Below are 25,962 nucleotides of genomic sequence, written 5' to 3'. Positions count from 1 at the left end.
AATATAAGGTTGGTTAGACAGTTTAAGGCAATTCGTTTGTGAATTATTGCATATTTTTTATGCAGGGACATCCACCATGGTCAGCAACATTCCCCCAAAGAAATCATGTTTAAAGTGTCCTTTATTATTATTTTTCCCTACAGTTCAGTTTTCAGTTCAGTTCCAGCTAAAGCATTTCATGCCTCATGATGACCTTTTACTGAACTAAGCACAAATAACTAAAGTAAATAGGGATTTCTTGAAAGGAACTCCATAAGCATGTTGCACCCTGCTCAGTCAAAACATTTTTCTGCTGGCCCTGGTTGCGGGAAGTGAAAACTGTTGTCATAGTGAACTTCAAAAAGTAATTTTTGCCCTTGCACTTCCTTTTTGTTGCATTTGCTCCTTCCCCACACACTTGCGCTGTTGTCGAGCTAGAACATGTAAATTATTTTAGCGCGTTTTTAAAGCGTGGCACACCCCAGTTTTTTCTTTGCATATTTGACTAGTTTGGGTTCTGGGTTCAGTTTGACCTCTTGTTAACATATAAAGTCAAAATATGTGGTGCAATCAAGAAGTTCCGGGACTGATTTTGTAGCGTAAAAAAAGAGGGCAACACAATGATGCATGCGGAGCAGTCGAAGGCATGGGACCTTCATGTCTCCATTGTGCCAAAGGACGTCTTTCTGTGGGCATTTGGAGCTGCGCTACAGGAATTTGTGTGACCACGTGCACGAGCGCAGTGGCGATTTCTCAATAGACTGCAAACCAAAGCAAGGGCAAACATCAATTATGTGTCGAATTCGGCAAATAAAATTGAAATGACTCAACAGGCTTATGTCAAAAAGTAGTGAATTCTGCAAAGCGTTTTGAGTGGCACTCGCGCTTCAAGAATGGTAGAACATTGCTGGAAGACAAAGAGACGTCGGAGAAGTTTGCCCTACCTCTCCCTCGAAAAGAAAAAGTTTTTTCCTTTGGTATAGTCTGTGCCCGGTGTATGGTTTGCCCTTGGTGCCTAGTCCACACATAAAATTTCACGTACACAGCAGACCTTGGCAAATCCCTGCTTTATTAGCTTGGAAAAAAGCTGGTATTACGCATTAATTATCGTAACATACTTTGTCACGCACGAAATCTGCCACATCTCGTCATAATGAACAATCTAGAAGAACAAATAATCGTACAGTCCACACCGCATGAGATTTCAACTTTCAAACATGTATAGTCCGTAAAGTAGGGTAATTTAATAGCATCTACTAGATGTATATTTGGTATAACAAAGTTCATTTTCTCAACTTGTACCGCAAGTGCTGGTTGTCTTTTTCTCGGCACTTTCTTTGGGGCTTTCGGACAGAAGTGGTTTAGACAGGACGCCGACAAGCTGTGCCACGCTGTCACTTCCTGCAACGTGCGCTTGAACGGGGCGACACGGGCAACGAGCGCCACGCTCACTTTATTCTGCGTCGGACGGAGCCGTGGCCTGGAAATAACCTCCCCTAACTCTTTGTTTTTGTTTACTCGATGGCGAGCGTAGCCCCCCCTTTCTGGCATTAGGGGACCCGTAAATAGGCTCCAAGAATAGCTGTCTCTCGCCGAATTAATGTGGGGGTGTGTGCACGCATAAACACGACCTCTGCCACCTGATCGTACTGAGTCGTGATCTTGTGCGGTGAGCTCCCATATGCCAGCTGGCATCTGAGTGATGAGCACACTGGTCTCGACATGTTTCGTGTCATTTCTAATCTGGTTCGGGTTGGATTCTCACGTCCACTGTAATTTCGCGTGCCAAGCAGAAATGCAAGCTTATTCTTCTCTACCTACTTCAGCTTTCAGGGAAATCTGCACTTTATGACAGTTGTCTCTGCCCAGCTCATTAGAGTGCCCCCCTCATCAGCTATTCCAAAAAGCATGTCTGCACATTCTACAAATAATAAAGAGTGCAACAAAACTTCCAATAGCTTTAGCATCATTTAAAAAAGATATTGAACTGGGTCATTTTACTTATTGCCGATTCGAATATATTGTGATGCAGATTCTTCATAGGTCCTAGGTACTCTTGTTGCACTCTCGTGTTTCAGACGGCAAGCCTAAAAAAAGTTTCAAATCCAAGTTCTAGGTTTAATTATACTTGTTTATTTATTTGGAAACACTACCAGCTCTATTGAGTAAGCTATTTGGTTTAAAAATACAAAAAAAAAAAACAAGGAAAAACAGGGATACACCAAAACAAAAACCATTTGAGGTGTAACTCAATAGCCTCTACGAAGTTATTGAAGCTATCTAAAGTCACAGTGTCATTTGTTAAATTATTCCATCTTGTTCAATTCAGGAATGGAATGCAATTCAGCATTCCATTCTTGAATTGCACCAGGGAAGGAAAAAAAAAATCTAAAGCAGTCATTTTTAAATCTGTATTGTTTTAAAGCTCGGCAATGATTTAACCGTGAGGATCCAGATCGCGGTGGTTTGAAATAATCGGAGGTATCTATGTGAATGGAGTCATTCATTATCTTGTTTCCAATCTATCAACTATAGCTTTTGACGCTAATGTTGGAAGCTGAGCTCTTTTTACTAACTCGGTGGATGATGACCTCGTATTGTAAATCTTACAAATAAGCCGAGCAGCTAACTTTACCTTCTACTCTGTTAATTACATCGTCGGTGAAAGGACACCACACTGAGACAGATCTTGCAAAACTTTTGTAGGCAAGGAGCTCAGTATCACTATCGGGACATTGTTTATTTCCTTCACAGTGCACACAAAATGCCTCTAGCTTTGTTTGCACTGCCCTGGGCAAAACTGTGTTACAACAAAAGAAAAAAAGAAGTCTTAGAAAACAATAAAATGTTTGCAAAACGTTCTTGTTCACAGCTTAAATATCTGAAAAGCAAATGGATGCAGGCGGGCTGGTTAACTAGGAAACATAATCTAAACCGTGAGACATGGAGGAATAAAATAATGGACAAGACGGCGACACAGTCTTTTCCATTATGTTATTTCCCCGTGTCTCAAGGTTTAAATTTTTACGTTGAATATGTTAACTTGTTTTTAGCTGTAATTTATGCAGTGACCACCTCCCTTTTTTTTTCTTTTTTTCAATGGGTAGTAATGACAGTATTTTGACTTTCCAAGCCGCATTCCAATTTTCGCACTCCGTGGCAGACTCTCGGACATGTTGTTGAATCATCTCAAGATTGTTGATATCTCATATTGACTGTAGCAGTTCAGTTCTCACTGGACACTGTGGACATTAAAGAGGGAAAAAATGACAGGGAACCAGCATAGACACCTTGATGCTGGGAGGATCAGTATTAAGCCATCGAGGGATTCTGACACATTGCGGGAAAGGCAGCGTTTACAATATATGGTTGTCACTGGCTTCCAATGAGAAATAGCGAACAATAGCAATTTCAACCTACTTCCGATCTCACTTCGCCCTAGCGCTCGGTTCGTAACAGACAATAAATTTTTTCCAGTCTGTTTGCAGACGGATGAAATACGGCATTTTCTTATTTCACTTCCGCATGCAAATGATGCTTTGTAGCAGACGAACGGTCTCCAAAAGCTATTTTCGCTCATTTCAGAAAGACAAATTCGATCTTGCTCTTGCAATGACCCAAAATAGGACCCACGAGGTCGAGGTCGGTGGAGTCTTTAGGGGCAACGTGTCAAGCGCATGCTGCGCATCGCATGACACCTGCAGGTGTGGAGCCTCCTGCTGGGCTACGTGGGTGCCCTCTGCTTCTGGTGGGGGCCCCCGACAGAAGGACCCCTGACGGCCCTCTCCCCCGTCATCTGGCTGGCACTGGTGAGCCACCTGGCCTCGGTGGCCGGCGTCTGGCGCATGCCCATCCTGGTCGTTGTGCTCGCCCTTCTCGTCATGGGCTTCCTGGCCGAGCTCCGCAACGGCTCCCTGGGGGACGACCACACCGGTGAGCGCGTCACTTTGCTTGGTCTTTCTCCGGCGCAGTGTGCCGGAAAAGCGGCGCCGTTTGTACCATGCTGTGCACCCTGCTACATGCCGCTACACCTCGGCGCATCCTGTTATATCCTGCTACATTTCACAAAAAAAAAAAAACATACTACATGCTGGTCATATTACTTTATTGCTATTGAAACTAATAGCTCAGGCCCTGGTATACTGCCGGATTGTTATAGTTGGCTTTCGCAAACCTTCAGAATTTTTGATTATTGCTTCGAATAGCCTACTATTTCATCTGAACTCTGTATTAAAGGGGCACTGACACATCAAAATCATATTTTTTTTTTATTATCCGAAACGATTGAAAACGATGCCGGGACATTACCCTCAAAATTTGAAATTTGGGAATTCAGTATTTGTGAAGTAAAAAAACAATTTCCAAATGCCGAATTCGAAGTTCCCGCGCGATCGGCGCCGGTGCCTTGACGTCAAAAATCGCGGAGACCTGAGAGTCGACTTTCTTTCACCACTCCCTGTTGTTGCCAGGGCGACCCAAAGCGAGGAGGAAAGGAGTGAGCGGCGGCGGCGGCGGCGTTGCGGCGGACCGGTTTTGAGCGGTGTCGCCTGTTTTCCGTTGGAGGATACAAATCCAGGAGACGGCAGCACAACGAACTCCCGATTTTTGGTATTTCAAAAAGAAGGGCCGTAGTGCGTTCGCAATTGCGTTAAAAAACATGTTTTACGATTGCCGTTATTAAATGTTATAGAGATGTCGCCTACAAAGCTTCTAAATTTCCTGATTTTTGACGTCACCGATCAAAAGAAGCGAGGAGGCGAGAGGCGGGAAAATCAAACGCCAAAAATAAAAAGGCGCGCGCGCGCGCGGGAAAATTTTTTTCCGCGATGCGGTTTTTTTTGCGTGTCTATGACTGCAACTTGCATCGTTTTAGACAATAAAAATAAATACGACCTTTGGGGTGTCAGTGCCCCTTTAAATACTGCCGGCACTCGAAACCTTGTCAATGTTTCTCCTTGTTTATGGTATGTTCGGATAGGTTAATTGGCTCTGCAACACAGAAATTCTGTGTATGTTGCTTCGCCACAGTGTACCGACGCGCTAAGGAGAAATGCACTCTTCCAAAGTGGGATAAGTGTGCAGTATCCTTGGGCATTTGCAAAATAAAAACAAAACTTGGTGCCTGCTGATGTGACTACTCAACCTTGCAGCAAACATCTCAAAATGGAACTTTCACCAGGGTATATATGACAGACTATAATACCCTTACCAACTATATGCATCATTGGTGAATTGTTTTTTACTTCTCCAAGTTTAAGACTTTAGGTAGGATACCTGTGTATAGACCATTTCATTAGAGAGAGAGAGAGAGAGACTCCCTTTAGACCAAGGTGCAACGCTTACTCTTTACCTCGAAACGTTGTCTGCTCCTCCAAACGAACTGTTAGATATGGTCACAAAGCACGTGTGCAGTGCACAGATGCTACCTTTTTTGGTGAAATTGAGCGCCGTTTTGCGAATGTAATGGGATGTTTCGCATACTTTGACATATTCAAGAATGAAATCGACTAGACAGCATTACGTGCTGTTTGTTGTGCAAATAAAGAAACATAAATTAAAGGCCAAAACAGCGCTGTCAAACTAAATAAATGGGAGTGTGGCATGTTTATGCTGCCGCAGCTCCATGCCGATCCGGGCCATCAGCACCAGTAACTGTTGAATTTAGAAGTAAAAGACTTTTTGCAATTGAGAAACAGTTGTGTCTGCTTGCCCCTTTTCTTTTTTTTAAGTCTGGAAATCTGTTGTAAATCTAGTGCTGAGGCTCATGCCAAGCTATGGCAGAAATGTAAGCAGAGCAGAGCATTTACCTTGAGAAAAACAAGACTGTATTTTTCTTCGGGTAGTAATTAGAAAGTGATGCCTGGTGGGCGGGCGGGCGGACAGGCAGGACGGACGGACGGAACAAAAACGAAAGTGTGTTTTCCTTTTTTTTTTTTTTTGTATTTGCTTGATTTCTTAAGGGTCAGCCTGGTGGTTCTTTCCCCCAGCCTGTTGATAGTTGCAGGGATGTAGAGAAAAGGAAATTGGGTGTTTAGGTGGGCGAGGAAGGCATTTTCTTAGGCTAGGTGGCGCAAGCTACTACCTGTTACAAAGGGCATAGCCGACATCATCCATCCATCCATCGTCATTTTGGTATCCGTATCACGCACCTTCTCTTGCGTTAAAAAACGCATGCGAAGGAAAAAAAAAATTTTTAAACAGCCTAGATGGAAAGAGAATGTTATAAAACAAATTTACAACGAAGAAAACAAATTTTTAGAGCTATTTTTACGGCGCAAAACGAATGTGTGCTTGGTGCCCGCGGGAGCAGCCGCTGGTCACGTGGTAGACCTGTGCACCGCCGCCGCACGCTGAGCGTGGTGAGACGCCGGTTCAATGTGTTTCTCCATGCTGCCGCCGTTGGCAAGTTCGTTTGTTCTGGAGCACCGACGCCGTCAATTTCTGACCACCGCACAGGTCGTCTGCTATTGTGGTGCTTGCGCTCTTTTAGAAGCTTCCTTTGGGCTCTAAAAGTTGCTTACTAATCTTTGTTTTTTGTTTCACTTCAAACGAGGATGAATAAGTAACTTTTAGAGACCATAAAAAGCTTTCGAAAGAGCAAAAGCACCACGTGACAAATAGTGGTCAGTCACGTCATACATAGTGGCCACTTTTCCGCTGCACCCGCGGGCGCCAACTTTTGTATTGCGCCGTAAATATAGCTCTAAAAATTTTTCTTTTTAGTTGTAAATTCAATTAATGACTTCATTTTCCCAACCAGGCTGTCTAAAAAAAAAATGTCTTTTTCCTTTGCATGTGTCCTTTAAGGCATCTACCATTGAGGTCTGCCCACTATCCTTTCAGTCAAAACCAATTGGAGCTCGGCGTCCTTCTCACCGCAACCCCTGCACAAAAAGCAGACGGCTTGCCCTCCGCATTAGTTGGCGAGTGTGAAGCCTTCAGCTGGTTGTGGCAAATGGCCGCGAGCGCTGATCGCTCCTTTTTCATTCCTCTTCCTCAACAGCAGAGGATGACTGTCCATCTCCATGCGTGACCACACTGCGTGCTGGCTGGGCCTGGCTCACGGGCAACCCTCTGCCGTCAGACGCTCAGGTATGCCCACGTGCAGCCACGACAGGCCTTGCTTCGAGGACGGCAAATGCCCATTTTGTGTGGAGCTGTTTGTACGCCCTTCTCATTTCCACCATAATTCAGGATTGTGCACCTGTGTCACTCTGACCTACATTGCCATGAATAACGAGGGACTGAATTAATTATGAATGACTGGAGAATCTAAAGGTTTAATATTGTAAACTTTTGCCAAAACAAAATTATAATAAATGGCATCGTGGGCATCGATGTCAGCATAACAGCAGGATCGAGTGCTAGCGTAAGATTGGCTTTGTTGAAGTGTGCTGCGGCTGCCTTTATACGTGCTTTATGCTCACAAAGGTTCTAACCCAGAACACGCAATAACTGTGTTTCCAGGGAAGCAACGAAAGGTAAAATGAAAACTAGGCTAAAGAGATTCGAACCCCTATCCTCCGCATGGGACGCGCGGGAGCTGCCAACTTGGCCACGCAAGCGGCAGGATGAAGGCACTTTTGTGTATGGAAGCTGGAAAGTTGTCTGCAGATGCCTATACGGTGAATGGTAACACACAAAGCAAATCTCATAAAGTCTGGTCACACGAGGATGGCAGCTTTAAGACTCGGGGATTGAATGAATGCCATAAACACTTAGGTCCAAGGTGTGTATAGTGCAGTGTTCAGTGTATACCTGGTGTAGATACACTATGGATGGTTGTGTTTACTCTTTTTCATATGTTTTCGTCGGTGAATGTATTGGGGGAAAGCTAACAGTAATTTCTCTCCGTATTGCCATGTCTTTTGCCTGCTTGAGTCAGCCGAAGCCCGCTAGAGTCAGCAGATTTCAGCAACTTTGCACATTCCGAAGTTTACAGGGCCGTTTAAGAAACATTTAGACAGATCTAAGTCACAATATTTGACTTGTGGTCTTTTTAGGTGATACTGAAAATAACTGAATTATTTTTTTAGAAACAAAAATGAAGCGGAGTTGCACTTGAAGATATAGGTAATATGTTAAGATATAATTTTTCAATGTGAAAGTCACTAAGACACAATTTTGCTAGAGGTAAAGCTCCTTTGTGCGTATGTCCTCCCCCCGCAACTACATTTCAATGGGTTGTCTCAAACGAGAGGGTAGTGGGCGCAAGAGGATGTTTGGGTTAAGCAGGGGCCTCCGCCTCTGGAGCGTCCCAACGGGACTTCCGCCTCAGGACCACTTGGGAGTCCCCGTGCCGAGCCCCAAGAAGCGGGTGTCGTTCAGCGAGGCCCCCGACCAAGTGTTCCTGCCAGGACTCAAGCCGGAGGGCAGAGAGGGCAGGGGCCCCTCCCAAGTCAGTAGCTGCCACGTGTGGACCCCCCACCCTCGCTGCCTGTAGCCCCTGTCCCCGCGTGGCAGAATGAGGCCGTGGTGGGGCACTTGTCCTTTTTTCGGGAATTGCACCCCTGCCGGTTTATATTTTAACTGACTTCGCAGGCACATTCCAGAAAACCTTATAAGTGAACTCCTAAAATTGGAAGTTTCCCTGGACTCCGCAGTGGCTATGCTAAAGCATCATAATTCTGACATATTCAGTTCAACGGTTCGGCTCGGAGCTACGAATAGTTGAGAATGGTGGTTTTCCATCAAATATGCATAAATTTAGAAACATTTCAGCAGTAGCACAGTTGCCTGAAATTACCGGATTCGTAACTTGAAATCTATATAATAAGCAGGTTTCATTTACTTGTATGCCCCGCATCAATATAACCTGCCTTATACGATTTGAGATTGACTATCTTGAAGCGCATACCGCAAGCGCACCCTCTGAACAGGCACAAATGAATTGGTTTGCCCTCATTTTGCCACGCCACCAACGAGTAAATGACCGTCATGCCCACTTTCACAGCCATGTGCCCTGCGAGATATGTCGGAAGCATTTGTCGTGCCCTGCTTGCGGTCTTGAGGCTCGTCGCCTGCTGAAGCCCTTTCTATCGGCAGTGTTCCATCCCTTCCTTTGGGTTTCTGCGCTGACTGTGGTTGCCAGTTTTCCCTAAAGTTGCTTTGGTCTGAGACGGTGGTGGGCAGGAGCTTGTGTCACATCTGGCAAACATGGTGTGTGTGTGTGTATGTGTGACACTGGCTGGGGCACCCTGTTTCATGTGACTTCCTCTGTCATTGTTCATTGTATAACTTCCCTTTCCTGTCCATAGCGAGTAACAACTAATGTCTGATTGCATTCTTTCACTAATAAATTAAGGATGTCTGGAAGGAAAGTTTGTGTCCAGAAATTGCTTCTCAAGAAGAACACCTTGAAAGGTCTTTCAGATATGTCTGTTACCAGTGGCATCACCACATTCGCAATGTTACGCATGTGTCGAACATTAAAAAACAAAGCCTTATTCTAAATGTCAAGACAATTCGGCATTTCAAAAAATGGTGTAATTTTCTTGAAGCATTGAACATAACTCTTGGATAAGCCTTCTGGTTATATTCCTGCCATTGAGAATTTCACATCTTCAGATCCGATTTCGGACACAGGCCGCTTCAAAACCTATGTTTAAAAATGGTATTATAATTGACAACAGACATCTTTGTGAAAAATTTCATTCTGCCTTGTCATAAAGTGTTTAGCGTAATTTTTAGTTAAACTTTATCATTAGAAATTGGCCATGGTGTGCCTTTTTGTTATGATACTTTGTCTAGCTTTTGAATTATGCATGATCACTTAGTTACTTACAGTGTTTGTATTTCGACCCCCACCCTGTAAAAACAGAAATGTATTTTATTTATAAAAAGAGTGAAGAGTGTGTTGGTGCACTTTCATTCTTGAGATAACATTGGCCATGGAAATTCAATGTTTTCTTTGTACCATTTCTGTCTGTCTGAATGAGGTTCTTCTGTACATTGCATTATTTTGTGTGAAACTCCCGAGGCAACATAACTGGTCTAGAAGGTATACAGTGCGTGACACAGTAAGCACCAACAGGACATCGACGCTTGGTGCATTCAGTTCATCCACATTAGCATTGAACACTATACTCTACCGAAGTTTATACCACTTGTGTACATTTTACGCTGCACTACAGTTCTTGATAGCAGCCTTACAACTGTGTGAAATCTGGAGGAGACACTAGCAATGTTGTGTACAAAAATAGTCTTCCTCGGTGCATTGTTATTCACCAGTAAACGTTGAATGCCCTGGTACACCTACAAGGAAATGGACATATTTTTCAATTAAATAAGAGCCCTAAAAGATATGCAACTTTAAGAGGAAGCATATTTCTCTAAGCATATGACAAGTTCCCATGGATTACAGGTATTATTACATTGCTTGCTTAAATTAAGTTTCTTAACAACAGGCGCAACTCCTTTTTTGCATTCTGTTCACAGACTCGACATTTACTTAAAGTCAGAGTAACGCATCAACTTGTAAATAATTACTTTTCTGATATCTTTCTTCATACTGTTGTCTAGTTTGTTCATTTTAGTACTTCTTCTTTTAGTTTGTTTATGTTGATGCATACATTTCCTTTAAGAGAGGGGGAAATGTAGAGTTTGATGTGAAGAAAGAAGTGATGAGGTCAATAAGGAACGAAGAAGACGATGAGAATGGTGCTGCCATGTCGACGTTCCCTGCTTACTCTGCTTAATCAATCGGCTACACTACAAGTGAGGGGATCGGTGGCCGAGTGGGCTGAAGCGCACACCCAGCTTGCGCTGCAGAACCCAGGGATCCTGGGCTCAATCCCCACCCCTGCCCGTTTCGATCTGGATGAGTATCGTACCGGCATGCGGTCATGTATCACTACTGCGTGAGCACGTTAAAGACCCCAGGTTAGCAGTCGTATTGCACTGGCAAAATTGCTCATCTACAGTGTAAACCAGTGTCGCCCCTACTGGCAGACCAACCTTACGCTGTATAAATCACTAAAACATCCAATTTGACTTTTGATTTGACTACGACTATATGACAGCAATGCACAAATTACAACCTCAGGAGCAGCTGAAAACTTCAACCTTTGGCCCTAACCTACCAATCTCTAACAGGGCAGTCAAAGTAATACCGGATTTGCACCCAGTATTAGTACTTCCAGCATATGCAATGGAAGTAATACTGGCCATATATTTTCACGGTGCAAGGTAGGGCTGCTGAGAAGCCTCGCATGATTTTCCAGAAAGTTTTATTAGGGGCGATAAACAGTTTGTATTTCTGAATCAGGGTTTGTTGGAACCAAGTCACTCCCTTCCCAAAACGAGGTGTTCCACTCTCCAACCCACGTTTTCTCCAAACTCCCATTTTTCAGGAGAGGTCGGCAGGCAAGCCGGAGGACAAGCCGGGCGACAAGCCGCAGGAGCAGTCATCGCCCGAGGGGACGCGGCGGATGCTGGCCCCGGCGCTGCACGTGAGCCGGGCTTCGACGCCTGACCGCCGTCTGTCGGCCTCGTCCGGGGAGGACACGATCCTGCCAGCCATCACGATCCAGGACAGCGACCGGAAGGAGAGCAAGGACAGCAAGGACAAGGACAAGGAAGAGGACAAGGACAAGGAGCACCAGGACCTGAGCCGGCTGTACCTGACCACCCTGGTCTGGGCCTGCGTGCTGGCCCAGCTGTGGCGCTACATCTGGCTGCTGCACCTCACCTACGTGCCCCTGCTGTACACCATCATCAAGCGACTGGGTGAGCACCGTCCGGGGAAGCCACACTACGTTGCCCGCAACACGTCTCCAACCGGTGTGTTTAGCGGTCTATTCCGCGCGAGCATCGAAAGCAGTCCCGAAGTTGGAATGAACGACGTTGCAAAGACAGCATGACACTTCTGCGGCGACGTCGGGCAGAAATTTAGGGACCAGCTTTGAGGACTTGGTAAACACACCAGTGAAAAACGCATTCCAGGCAGCGTAGCCACACCATTTGGCGCTGCGCCACCTTTCTTGCCCCACCGCCGCAGGTGGCCACTAGTGCAGTGGCACGCCCATTGTTTAGCCCCGCACAGTGGCGCCACGTGACACGAGCACTTGCGCTTGCTCATCGTATCGTCGGCATAACGGCACCTTTACCCTCGAGGACCCGTCTTTGGACTTTGTTGGAATCCCCAGCTTTCCAACTGTGAGAACAGCGCACACACAAGGCTAGCACGAAAGATGGGGGCACCCACAGAACGCCGTGTATGTGTGCTCCCTCTTTTTGTGGTCTTTTGCATGCACCGTTCCCATAGTGTGGAAGCACGTTCTAGCCAAAGCTTTGGTCTTAACAAATTCTTAACCTCCTAATATCTCTTCCAGCTATGGGCCACCGTTGCAGTTTGTTCCTTGTGTGTACGATGGGAGGAAAAAGCGCGGATTGACTCTGCTCTGCTTTCGCCTTTTCCTACGAGAATGTTTGTTGGACCCCCCAAATGCTGCAGGAGAGGCAACTTTTCGTCTCATGCTATCTCAAGCGACGACGTTGGCTAATCACTTTGCGATAACAAGAACTATGTGAATGCACATGCCTGAAAGAAAGCTTACATTTTAGTGCTCGCTATTTTGGGATGGCTGTGCGGGACAATCTGCAAAGAGAGAGTGTCCAGCCACTAACATCAGCAGAACGAAAAACCCTCGGGAGGGGATCCGCCAGCATCAAAACGACGTTCGCAATTTCGATCGCGCCCAGTGCGGTCGCTGAACGCCGCAACACCAAGGACCGCCGAGAACACCCGCATTCTCGACCTTCCGACTAACCGCCGACGGAGATTTCTTTTGGAATTCTGGCACATTGAAGCTTCCTATGCCAGAAAACATCGGTAGGTCCTTGTGAAATCGTTGATCCAAAAAGGATCTTAACGTCTATAATGCTCCCAGCTTGTCACTCATTCATGACGCTCACTATGATTGCTCACTATAACGCTCATTTATAACGTTGCTTCATGAGGATTTTCTTGAAGGAAACGATTCATAAAATACATTCTCATTAATAATTAATTGAATAAACAAATAAAGGTCAGCACTGAGCACCAAACCTGATCAACCAAGTTGATGTTGCACATATTTCTCACGTTCTATCACGCTACTGGTTACTGGGCAGTTTGTTAATAATTGCGGCTGTTCCTCCCAAGAGTGTTTTTCAAACGTCGCTTCGCTACACTCAAAAGAGGAACAAAAAAATCCCAAAAATGGTGTTGGTGAAACTTTTTTTTCTGCAGTTAAAGGGATACTGAACCAAAGAATTTAGTGCCCATAATAAGTGGCGCACATTCTTTCCACGAGCCAGCAGCCGACGGTGTGCGCGAGCACACACAAAGAAAATGACGTCAAAGACCTCCATTCGCGGTTAAAAGGACAGTGAAATGCATGGGCTTCGGTCCAAAGGAGAATAAAGACAGGCTTTTCATCTCAACAAGTGAAAGCTACGTGCTTGTTAGATCAATTAATCGCTTACCTTTTACACCAGACACCACTGTGTAGATGAAGAACTGGTCTTTATTTTCCTTCGGCCCGAAGCCCATACATTTCACTGTCATCTTAACTGCGAATGGAAGTCTTTGACATCATTTTTGTTGCGTGTGCTCGCGCACACCGGCGGCTGCTGGCTCGTGGAAAAAGCGTGCGCCACTTATTATGGGCACTAAATTCCTTAGTTCAGTATCCCTTTAAAGGCATTTTGAATTTTTACTTTGAACTTATCTAAATTTTGCATAAGCTAGGCTTTAAAAGTGTTTGTTTACTTTGACAAACACCAATGTTTCATTAATTTTTTTTTTTTCCTTTGTCTTGCGTTTACTATGGATGTCACACACAGATTTTGTTTTGTTTCAACGTCTAGGCTATGCTCCCGCGATCTGTGGGTACTGGCGTGTGCAACTTGCGAGTTTCCAATCTTTAGTGGAGATTAAAGCTTCTACTTGCATTAGCATCTCTCCAAAGTGCAAGGCTGTCTTTCTGGTGGCATATCCTGCAGCTGGCCTCTGGGTGTCGAGGGGTACGATTTGTCTGGAAGGATAGTAGTTGGCGTCCATTCACAAATCATAACTGATGGGAGTACTAATTTTATGCCTATATTTCCAGGGGATGTGGGTAAGTCCTTGCTGACGCCATTTCAGAAACATTCGCCAGTGGCACTAGGTGCATTTCCCTTAGCGAAACCAGTCACACAACTTCACAATTTCTCATATTTGCCGGGAGAGATAGCCGCATTCACCAGCAAACTGCACATCCCTTTAATATGCGCATAGCAAAAATGTAACTGCCGGCGAAACGTCCCAGTTGGCTGCGTCATGCACTACGCAGTGGTAACTTGTTTCCTTCCTTTTATCCCCTTTAGCACTATTCGTGCATTTGGAGGGGGAAAACGACAAACCTATCAGCGTCTTAGTTTATTTTTATTCGATAGATTCGAGCTGCTCCTGCAGGCCGCGTCGCGCGATAATGCAGATAGGGCAACGCCGGACGTGAGTGGGTTTTTGAACGCCGCAGTACTACCAAGTAGGAACGAAACGCAAACGGCAGAACTCATGGCCTTGGATACGTGCCGCAACATCCTGAGACTGAAAAAAAGTGCACGGTGGAGAGGGGCTGCGAGAAGAGTAGGCCAATACCTCTCGGATAAGGAGGCCTTAGTGCCGAATTTTCATCAACATCTAAGGAGACAAATAGGTTGGACACAACTGCTCTGTTGGCGCTCACTCGTGTCCTCACTAGTTTCAGATAAAGGCCGATGCGCCTTTTAGTTTAGGTGGTGTTGTGTAGGTCCTCGTAGTCTCTTTTTTCCGCTCCGCAGTTTCATTGGTTCCTAGGGGCCTCCAAATAGCGCAGCACGTATCGAAGGCCACGCTTTTGGAACGCAGTCCAAGTGCTCATCACCTGATGCGGCTGCCTGGCCATGGTGGGGCCGGCGTTGTCTCTCAGGGAGCCACCTGAACCTGTGGGGCTGCGTGCGTGAGCAGTCCCGCAGCTGGTGCTGGACGCTGCGCAACTGGTACGAGGACCGGCGCCAGGCCCTGTTCCCAGCACCCGTGCACGGGCTGTGGCACCTGCTGCGCGGAGGGGACAAGCGGGTCAGCCCACACTCGGCGCACTACTCCGCCTCTGCCCCCCTGGGCCTTCCAATGGTCGCACGCTTCTGCCCTAGTCGTGGAACTGTAGATTTGGCGTAGCTTAGGGCGTAATTCTTCGATGCGGAACATGCAATTATGACTTCTATTGTTCCTTTTTAATGCTCTTCTTACTTGTTGTTCTTGGGTCGACGGCTACCCGGTATGTGTCGGCTGTTGTTGCGTGAACTTGCTCGCACTCCAACCTCAGATGGCCTCTGTTTCAATCCTGTATTGTCCCTAAGCCATGACCATCTCCAGAGGGTCTTGAGGGGAGACACTACCCAAAAAAGTGAACTTTTGTACCGCTTGCTTTATTTTAATCAAATTTGCAGTGGAAGTTTATATGAGTGGCAAGACCATCCCTGCCAAACTTAATTTTCCTATGTTAGCTTTGAAACTTGTTACAAATGTTACAATATGGAAGTCAGTGTGTTCGCTTAGAAAAACTATTGCTTTAAAATAAAAAATTTTTTGATTTTTATGTGTACTATAGACATAGGAATACCCACAACACATATCCAGCTACCGTAAAATACCGGGCAAGCGCCCACTCAATCTTTGGAGAGAATCACTAAAGAAATAGGGGATGGGCGCTCATCAATATTACATAAAAATGTATGGCGCATATTTTTTCATATATCACAAATTTTGGTGTGGGGGCTTAGTGTGGAATGGGCGCGGTATTCTATGGCAGTTATTTTGCTATATTAGGGGCGAGGCTCCTTAGGGTCTAGCCTTGTCCGTCCGTCCGTCTGGCTGTTCGGCGTCCCTGCTCACATAAAAAGAAAAAATGTTTGCACAGTCGACAGGATTCAAACCTGTGCGGGGAGACACCAATTGATTTCTAGTCCATCGCCTTAACCACTCGGTCACGATTGCGGGATGAGTATGGTGCTCCGAGATGTGGTAGTAACTCAAGAGCTGGGGATGTCATGGATGAAACATTGCAAGTAGCCGCTCAACGTCTATACAGGAGAGGGCGCTGTGGTCAAATGAGTATATAATCGCGTTAAACTTTGCATGCATGGCTCTGCATTTCACCGACCATAAAGCAGTAATAACGAAGTCGAAACGCAACCCGGAACTCAGCACTACCTCTGAGCAATAAAAAAATCAGCACCATCAGCACTACCTATGAACAATAAAATCAGTATCATCAGCACCACCAGAGCTTCGCCCCACTCAACATCATTCACCACGTGGAGATGCGCTCATTTTTTGCATTGTTTTTCATAAGTATAACTCCATAAGAAGATTACAATTTTTTCTTCATGTCTGCACTTTTTTACAAATGTAGTTTTTTTAGCATAAAAGAATATTAAGGTAGAAAATCTAACCAGCCAGGCATGTTCCTTACAAAATTCTATCACAGAAAACTACCTAAGAATAATTCTCTATTGTGTTATAGGAAAACAATAGTTTTCCTAAAGTGAAATGTATGCCGAAAAGTGGAACGGAGAAAAATGCATTCAAAGTGCTCCAACCCCTACCTTTTCTGTAGCATCGACGAACCAAAAGAAATTTATAAAAAAATTAACTGTGCAGTGTAAACTAATGAAACTTTCTGGCAATATTCTCTACATGTTGATGGATGTAAATATGGCATTTTCTCAAAATCAGCTTTTTTTGCAGAAATTGTTTTTTCTGAGTAGCGTCCCCCCTTAAAACATATGGAAGAGAAAGTGGGGCAGCGTGCAGGGCATCTACCAACCTGCAATTGTCAGGAAATTTCAAAGCATCTGGATAAGTTTGAAAAATGTCACAAAATTATTTAAGTTGAGGAAAACTACCGTTGTGGGCAATGCAGTGACATGCAACGAAATGGGAGCACGTGGCACGCAGTGGCTTGAATGGCCTTCGCATCGAGAGACAATTGTCCGAGGCACCACTAGGCAGTGTAAGCCACCACCTGATTCATTGAATTAAATGGTAGCACCCCAAACAGCCACTGCAACCCCATCTCCTGCTAAATATATAAAGTGCAAAGCACAGACGAGGACATGAAGAGGGCGGGACAGCGCTATACACAACTGCCATTTTAATAAAAAGATTGGATGGGAGAAACATAGAAAAGGGTCCAATGTAGGAGAGAAAAGATTTACTAAGGTGGGCTAGTTGGTTCAATAAACTAAGTTTATAAAGTGCAAAGGACAGGCAGACGAGTAGGTGTGCTGAACCAACTAGACCACCTTAATATTTTAGTACATTTTCTTATATTCCGCCAAGGAGTGTAAGACAACTAAGCACGATCCCTTGCTGTTTGCAGTATTGGCTTTGCTTTCTTCATTGAAGTCCTTTTAATAGCTCTAACCATGAATTCCAGCCAAGATGCTTGTAAAGGGATACCCTACCACCCTGTTTTATGAAGTCCTACAAAGGAGACTCTTCTTAATGCCTTTTGTGCGGGGTTCAACTTTCGTGCACCATATGGTAGCAATTGGAACCTGACTTTTGGTACTCTGAATGTCCAGTGGCTCTCGTCTTATCTTGGCAGCTGACTCTGACCAGTAACAAGGAGGACACTTGTTCTTTGCGAGCTCCTCTTCTGTCCGTCGTCTTTGCAGATGGTCTCCCTGCTGAAGACGTCCATCGACTCCTTCACCACCGTCGGAATCATACTGCTGGTTTCTCTCATGGCCACCGTGGGCACAGTCTTCCTTGCAGTGCAGGTGCGTTTTCTTTGAGGTGTGCTCGTAGGCTGTGCCAAGATGGTTCATGTGGAGGGGTAACATCTTTTGACGCTGCTAAATGCATTTGAGGTGTGAAATGAAACTGGGAGGTTTGCCACCAGACCAATGAGAGTCCTCTGGCATACCCCAGGGAAAGACTGAGTATTCATTTCGACCAGTGGGGGTTATTTAGCGTGCAAACAAACATTTGGCTCCTCATTACAATAAACCGGCACATTTATACTTTAGACCCATGTTGTTGTAAAAAAAACTATCTCCAAACTCCGGTCTAAAAACATTTTTTTTGTGTACGGCTTGTCAAATTATGAGGCGCTGGAGAAAACCAGCCTTCTGCGTTAAGTTCTTATTTCAAACTCTTTTTGTTCGCGTTCCGCCCATTGAAAAGCATGCGGGAAGAGCCTCAGCACACACCTCATATCGCTGTGCCGCAGTGTTATTCCGCAGCATAAAGGCCGTCTGCTTTCATCGCCATCACCATGGCAACGAAAACTGATTTTCCGAACGCCGTCTGCTAGCCAAAGTTTAATAGTTTTGTAACGAGTATCCGCAGACTATCGCTGCGAAGCGGCGTGAATGCAGGCGGGAGGGGTGAGTTAACACGCTCCCCAGTGATACATGCGCCGTCCGAAAAGGTCGTTCAGCGTTCGTCGCCATGGTGACGACGATGAAATCAGACAGCCTTTATGCTGTGGAAGAACACTGCAGCACAACGATACGAGGTGCATGCTGAGGCGCTTCCCGCATGTTTTTCAATGGGTGGAACGCAGAGAAAAAGAGTTTGAGTTAAGGACTTAACGCAGAAGGCTGGCTTTCTCCAGCACCTCATAATTTGACGAGCCTTACATGTAAAGCATGTTTTTTTTGCCCATCCAGCACCCTGTTTTTTGTCCGTAACATGAGTCTAAAGTATCAAACTGCCAATAAACCTAGGTCAGATTGTGGGCATCTCGGTTGCAATTTGAATCTGCCCACTGGGAATTCGTAAGCCAACACTTTGCCTAAAAGCTTGTTAGGCTTTGCGTCGGGATGCGCCAACTCCTTCGACACACAAGGTACGACCAAAGTTGTAACAACGCGCCTTTATTTCTCGACTCGATATGGCCGTTGCGTACTGCTTCCCCTTCTCGTCTCTGACCTTTTCCGAGTGCTGGTGCCCTTCTGCGTCTCTTCCGGGAACTCCGGAGGTGGACACTTATTGTTTTTACTCGAATCTAACACGCCCTCGATTGTAATGCGCACCCATTTTTGGAAGTCCGAAAAAAAAAAAAATGCGATGACCTCGATTGTTACGCACACCAGATTTTGTAAATTCGATACAGAAATGAAACTTTTTCTCACTTGGAACAACGGAGGTTTATTCAAAATGCTTCAGTCTTGCGATGAAATGAACGCGCTGTCTCTCGCCGGCAAGGTCGTCATCACGACGCCGGTCCGAGGCAGCGCCCGTGGGGCAATATGCATCACTCCTCATCGCTGTCGGACGACATATTCTGCAAGCGGTTCTTCTATTTCGGGGAATCAGCCCTTCTTCGGTCCACTGAATCCCTTCCGCGTTGACTTGCTGGCCAAAATCCTTTTTTTATGCTTGCGCCAGTCCCGCACGCAAGTTTCTGGAACACTAAACGCACGTGATGCGGCCCAATTTTTATCGCTATCTGCACTCAATATCACTTTTCTTTTGAATCCAGCATCATGGTAAACGTGGCATGTCTTTGTAGTGGGAACTTCCATGTTGATACAAACGTAAGAAACACATGACTACGCTAAGTGCTGGCTATGCTGTAAGCCTCTCAGTCTCAGCGCGTAATGGAGCGGCCATTTTGAAATGTCTATGGGGATATGGTAGCGCAGCTTTGGGTCGCACTCGATTCTAGCGCGCATGCGATTTTTGGAGCTATTTTCCCGGAAAAAAGGTGCGCGTTAGATTCGAGTAAATACAGTATTTATTATGAATGACCCTGCATTTCTAAACACCACAGGGGGCACCTGTGAAAGCAGATGTTTGGTGAGTTTGCCCACTTACGTCTGGCTGTGCGTGGCTTTCCCGTGTCCGGGGAAAAGGGCATCATGGTGGTTCAGCAGGGCCCGGGGTAGGTTTGGACACTTCGGGGTTCCCCAGACGAGGCAATACACCGCTTCGGCCCCCGCTTCTCGTAGACGGGCCTCCTGGCTTGGCCCGACCAGGATGATTCAATCAGTTGCCATTTCTTGAACTACCCCTTCACTTCTTTCCCTTCCTTCTTCTTTCCTTATTTTTCACCTTCTTTGGCGGGAAGGGCTAAGCTTGGGTGGTTGTAGAGTCCCTTATCTAGATCCACACTTGGTTACAGTTACTAGCACTAGTAGTGTGGCATACCCAGCAAAGCCATATTTGTTATGCGGTGCTCCCTACTTCGTTGTTGTGGTGGGTGGTGTGCCACAGTTTCTGAACATTATCCGCCTTTCATGGCCTCCTTACATTCTAAACCCGGTTTGGGACGAACCTCTAAGAGGCAACTTCCAGAACCACAGACCATTGAAAAAGAAACCGTCGAAACATTCGCAAAGCTTTTTGTTATTCACTCAGATAACGAACAAAAACCCACAGCGAAGATGTCACCTCTCATTGTTGCAAAAGAGCTAGAAAACCTTGTTGGATTTTCTTACAAGGCCGAGATACTGCACTGAGAAGACCTTCTTGGTTTTCGTTTTGAGCTACTATAGTGTCGGTGCTATCAACAAACTCAAAATAAGTCTTCCCTTAGGTATGTGTCATTGAATACATAATTCATCCTTTTCGAATAGGTACAGATGCCTAGATTGTGCAAAAATCACTACTGTGGATAACAACAGTGGCACGCTTGCCTTCTTTGCTGGATTAAAGGTGGCTTGAAGGTGGAAAAAAGTAGACTTTCTATAAGAGTTCTTGCAACATGTATTTCTAACAGCTGTATATATTTTCTACCAACTAATGGTTATCTAGGATCATGGCGGCCAAACACGAATAGAATTATTTTTACATCGAAGCTGATAAGGGCTGGTTTCCCCAAGATCGTGTCCGTCAGCAAACAAATGACGACACAGAACTCTGGACAGCTACCGCCATCTATGAGCAACAATGGCAACCAGACAACCGGCTTGCCAGTTGTCTGGTTGCCGCCGTCGCTCATAGATGGCGGCAATCTTTCGAGCCTTTCCACTCTGGCTTGCCGACTTGCGGCCGGCTATTACCTCATTCCCACCATAGCACAGCTTCGCTGGTCTTTCTTCTTCCCCAGAGTGGAAACCTAGAATTGTAACAAATTAAGGATTCTAGCTCTTTTTTACTGCCAACATTATAGGATTCAGCCAGCATAGAACAGATGGCAAGTGTGCGTTGTAAGCATGAGCTCGGCAAACGGATGCTTCCACGGGTATGGACCAGATGCTCGGGACTGTCGGAGGAAACAGCATGCCTCGTTGCACAGGACACTGAGGTGGTTGCTGTGCCTATCTGTTACTGATGGGTGCCCCAGCTGGAGCTTGTTTATGGCAGATGCAGCAGAACGCGCGTCTGCCATACCCACTTACGCTGCTGTGTCACTGCCAGGATCGCAACAGGCAATGGCACGACACTTCTAAGACTAGCTAGCAGACACTCTTGTGTACTATCATGAACAGTATAGCAGGAATGCATTGCCTTCGAAAGATGCTACACTACCTCGAGGCTGATAAAACAGCGTAGAAGGGGGGGGGGAGGGGGGGTGCGAGGATGGGTACGAGGATGGGTACGTTGGAGTAAATCCAAACTCTCTCAGCCCCCTCTCCCCACCGTAGTTTTATCTACCTCGAGGTGGCGCATTATGAATCAAATAAGGCCAAGCGCTCCAGCAATCGTGCTCTTGCTGTTTACAATAGTTCAGGCGCCTGCCTATTTGCCTAGCTCTCCAAGCCACCCAGAGTGCCTCGATTTTCGCTTAATAAAGATTATAATTATTATTGTTACTATGATTATTAATATTACGATGACGACGACGGTGACATCGTCAGGTGAATATCGAGGGAGTACATACGAGAATGCGGTACACGCGCCGGTCGGAGACGCGTTGCAGGCACCACAGCGAGAGCGGCGCGGTGACCCGGCGTGCCTTGGACGCAGGTGTACGGCGAGAGCATGCATCTGGTGGAGGTGACGAGCGGCCTGATCAACCGCACGGTGGTGAACAGCCCGGAGCTGCAGCAGCTGCTCCCGGAGTCCCTGCGAAATGCTCAGGGCGCCCTCGACTCTGTGCTGGGCGACGCCTACGTCTACGGCCGCACCTGGATCGGCAACACGGTGACTCTCCTCTCTCGCCCACCGGGCTCATTTCCAGTTGGCCTTCTCGCGAGTTTATAAGGGAGACTCTGGCTTTGGTTTTGGAGAGTTTTGTGTCCCATTGTTGGCATTGGACTTCCTAAGGCCACAGTCTATAGATACTATAGTATTAAAATTAACCTAGCTTAGAAACGGACAAATGGAAACTTGGGAACAACCTTTAAGGGTTCAGATGGGCTTTCGTTGAAACACGGAGCTAGAAAAAACTGTTCAAATATTCTACGAAAACCGCTATTCGCACTAATCATGCTGTAACATACTTAAATGCTGCGGCAAAGGGGTCTTAGCGAGGTCGTAGATATTCCGTCGTGTTCTGGAGGCCAGTACGGGGCAGAGATTGAACCTGGACGTTCGGCTGGCGTTACTTTGACCGGGATAAGAGTTCCAACGGAACGCTAGGATGCTCTATCTGGAGTCCCTAAAGAAAGAAAAACGACAGCCATCTGGCTGCTTAAACTCATAATTGTAAGACCTCATCCAAAGCTTTATCTGAAATCGCAGGAAGCGGTTTTCTGTCCTCCAGAAATGAAACGACATCTCCCAAGTTTTCCGACACCTGGTCTAAAGCATGGAAAATCAAGTTTTCGAATCGTGATGACTCCACATTGCGTCCGTTCTGCACTCAACACCAAAATGGCGGTGACTACGCGAAAATGGGGGAATGGGGTGCCGATCCAGGACGCTGAATTACTTCAGGACCCAGCACAATGTCGTGCTCGGCGACACCCGAAAACGAATTCGACACCAGAGAGCCTCTCGCAGCAACGCTGCCGTCGTCGTCTGCTCGCCGCTCGATCGGCTACTTTAGGCTTAGGCCACGTCGGCTCCAGCCTGTGGTCTGCTTCGCCTGCCTGCTGTCACACTTGGCTTTCGATACGATCGGCGGGACCAAAGAAGTTTTGATGTGCGTGCACAGTCGCAGCACGACAGGAGGCAGTGGACGCATGCTGGAAGCAAACCTTGTGCGACGTCTTGAACCCAGTGCCATTCTCGGCTTTAGTGACTATGGCACCCACCAAGGAGAGCAAGTCGTCTGCTTCTTGCGCAGGAGTTGCGGTGACGTCAGAACGACGCCAAGCTCTGATTGGCTCTGATTGAAAGGATACTGGGTAGACCTCAATGCTAGATGCCTTGAGGTCTACCCACTATCTTTTCAATCGGGCAATAATAGCTCGGCATTCTGACATCACAATCCCTGTGCAAGAACCAGACGCACTTGCACTCCGCAAATTCTCTCTTTTCAAAGCTGCACTGTGACGACTCACTCGAGGTGACGCTCCTGGTGCAGTGTGCAGTGTGTCTGCCACGCACCCACTTCCTACTGGTCGGGCAAGTGTTGGGCTCCAAATCTTAGCTGTTCAACACCGATTCGGTGGGCATTGCAATTTCACTATGGGGCAAAGAACCGCGTTGCCGTAGCAATGCCACGAGAACACGGTTGTTTGCCCTATATTCAAGTGGCAGAACCCATTAACAGAGTTTTCCTATTGGACTCAAGACCGAGGGGGCATTTCGTGGCCATGCCTACTTCCGTCACACTTCGCTCCGTATATGGAGAATACGGATGCAACCTCCTCTCCATTATAACCTCCTTGGCTGCATCCAAATCTTACTCGAATGAATCCGAGCTACTCCGGCGGATCATGTCACCTGACAAGACAGATGAGCAACGCTGGACGTGGGTAGGTTTTCGGATGTCAAGATACAGAACCTTTACTTTAGAGCAAGATAGAGAAATTTTGGAACATGGTTCTTCAGTGCCAATACTCTAAGCCAGTGGTCGGCAACCTTTCGCCGCAGCGGGCCGAGTCGCCGTGAAGCTAAGGTGGAACGGGCCGGACGGCAAGCAGCGGGTAAGAGGGGGGGGGGGGGTTAAAATTTAAAAAAATAACACTTACACGATCTCACACTGACGTACATAAATTGAAAATGAACAGTTTCTTTATTTCACGACACACGACATGATATTTAACATTTCCACGAAAACCTAGAGACTCAGTGAGACTTCTGGTGTTGAACTGCGCTCGCCAAACTACGGACATCCACATTCAAGCTACTAACTGCGAGTCGCAAAACATTGTGGAGGTTCTCGTCAGTCATTCGTGAAGGCCGGCAACGGGCAGCAAATTAGACAACTTTATATTTGTTTCCTTCTTTTTTAGCTGACCGCGCTGGGGGAGGGTGAGGGGCGTTGGGGGTTTAGGGGTTGCATGATACTGCCTCGCGGGCTGGATTCGGCCCGCGGGCCGCTGGTTGCCGACCACTGCTCTAAGCGTACCTTATTTAATGGTTCTAGCTCTTTCGTCACAGGAGTGCGTTACGGGCAAGGAGGTTAAAATGGGCAGGAGGCAGTGTCCCTATTCTTTATATATGGAGCAAAGTGTGACAGAGGTAGGTGTGGTCACAAAGTATCCTCAGTCTCTCGGCCAATAGGAAGACTCGGTGAATGGCTGTCGCCGTGCAGATATGGGGCAAACAACCGAGTTGCCGTGGCACGATCGTGGCAATGCGATTGCGCACAGTTTCTGCGCGATTGCTCACGCAGTTTCGAACAGGCGAGATTTGAACCCCAACACTTGCCTGACGAGTAGGAAGTGGGTCCGTAGCAGACACTCTAGACATCGCGCCGGGAGCGTCATTTAGACCGAGCTGTCGCAGCACAGCTTTGGAAAGCGCACAGATCAGGTGTCATACACACGAATGCCAAGATAGGCAGAAAGCCGCAGAAGCCCTTCCAGCACTCGTTTGTTGCCTTCCGTCGTGATGAGAATGCACGTGCGTGTCGAAACTTCTTTTTATGCGCCTACTGTATGGAAAACCAGCTGTGACAGCAAGCAGACAAAGCAGACCACAGGCACAAAGTAGGAGTAGCCTTAGTTAATGCAGACTACCGAGCGGCGAGCAGACGACAAGTCCGCGTCCATGACCTGGGATTTAGTTTTTTTCCGGCGTCTCCGAGCACGGCGTCGTTCTGAGTCCTGGGGTGTTGGAACGTCCTTGGTTAAGGGAGGCTCCCGGGAGCCGACGGGAGTGGGCTGAGCCGAGCTTCCTGGACAGGTGCGACGGGTGCTGGACGACGCGGACGAGGCGCATGCGGCGGAGGTGGAGCGCCAGATGCTGGAGCTGTGGGACCGGGCTTACCACCTGTGGGTGGCCCGCAACGCCAGCGTGGACCCGGCCCTGCCCCACGGCCCCTCCTGGGACACCTTTGGGGACGCCCTGCGCAACCTCGACTTCTCCCTGCTCACCAGCTTCGTGCGGGACAACATTGGCACCTTCATGTCGGTCAGTGGCGTCCCCTCGCTGGCTCCCGTTTCAACCCCACCGTGAATTGCTTCTTTCTTGACGGTTTACAACTTTCTTCCTATCTGTTTTACAGTCAATGTTAAATTAACCCTTTAACCCCAGGCCTGAGCTATGCTCGTCATTGGAGTTTGTACCGACATCACCAAGTTATGGCCGGTAATTGGTTTCGGTTTCTATTTTCAACAACAGAGAGCCGTAGGTAGTAAAAGCCCAGAAAAAAAAAAATGTTTTGCACTTTTGCCGTGTGTTTTGCCTGACAATGGTCAGTGGCCTGGCAACGGTGATTTAAAATGGCCGCACGTATAAGGAATGCCAGTGGCGGCGATGTCTCCAGAAAAAGAGCTGTTGCTTGGAGTACTTCAGATAGCAGCAATGATGAAGACCTCAAATTTGTCCCCAAAGTGAGTCTAACATTGCTTGTGATCACGATACGGCTTCAGACGACGACGAGAGTGACAGCGACCATGATGACGTACTAGGTAGTACCCTTACTGGCAGTGCATAAACGCCTGAAACCCGCCACCAGTACGAAG

At 46.8% G+C, this 25,962-nt stretch overlaps 1 protein-coding gene across 2 annotated transcripts in view; it reads left to right on the top strand.

The window, feature by feature from the left end:
* LOC8036795 (transmembrane protein 245) overlaps positions 1-25,962 on the top strand; it is a 69,584-nt gene that overhangs the window by 17,507 nt on the left and 26,115 nt on the right. The window contains exons 2-8 of one of the 2 annotated variants that reach the window (XM_029974288.4): positions 3,684-3,912; positions 6,983-7,071; positions 11,331-11,706; positions 14,913-15,061; positions 17,665-17,769; positions 21,908-22,084; positions 25,181-25,408. In XM_029974288.4, the coding sequence (XP_029830148.2) occupies positions 3,684-3,912; positions 6,983-7,071; positions 11,331-11,706; positions 14,913-15,061; positions 17,665-17,769; positions 21,908-22,084; positions 25,181-25,408 (1,353 nt within the window). The remainder of the gene's footprint in view (positions 1-3,683; positions 3,913-6,982; positions 7,072-11,330; positions 11,707-14,912; positions 15,062-17,664; positions 17,770-21,907; positions 22,085-25,180; positions 25,409-25,962) is intronic. The other variant, XM_029974289.4, reaches the window with a different exon arrangement.

This window comes from Ixodes scapularis, unplaced genomic scaffold, assembly GCF_016920785.2.
Source record: "Ixodes scapularis isolate PalLabHiFi unplaced genomic scaffold, ASM1692078v2 PGA_scaffold0__279_contigs__length_252992795, whole genome shotgun sequence".
NCBI classification, from domain to species: domain Eukaryota; kingdom Metazoa; phylum Arthropoda; class Arachnida; order Ixodida; family Ixodidae; genus Ixodes; species Ixodes scapularis.
Note: the sequence above shows the minus strand (reverse complement) of the source record. Positions and strands in the feature narration are given on the sequence as shown.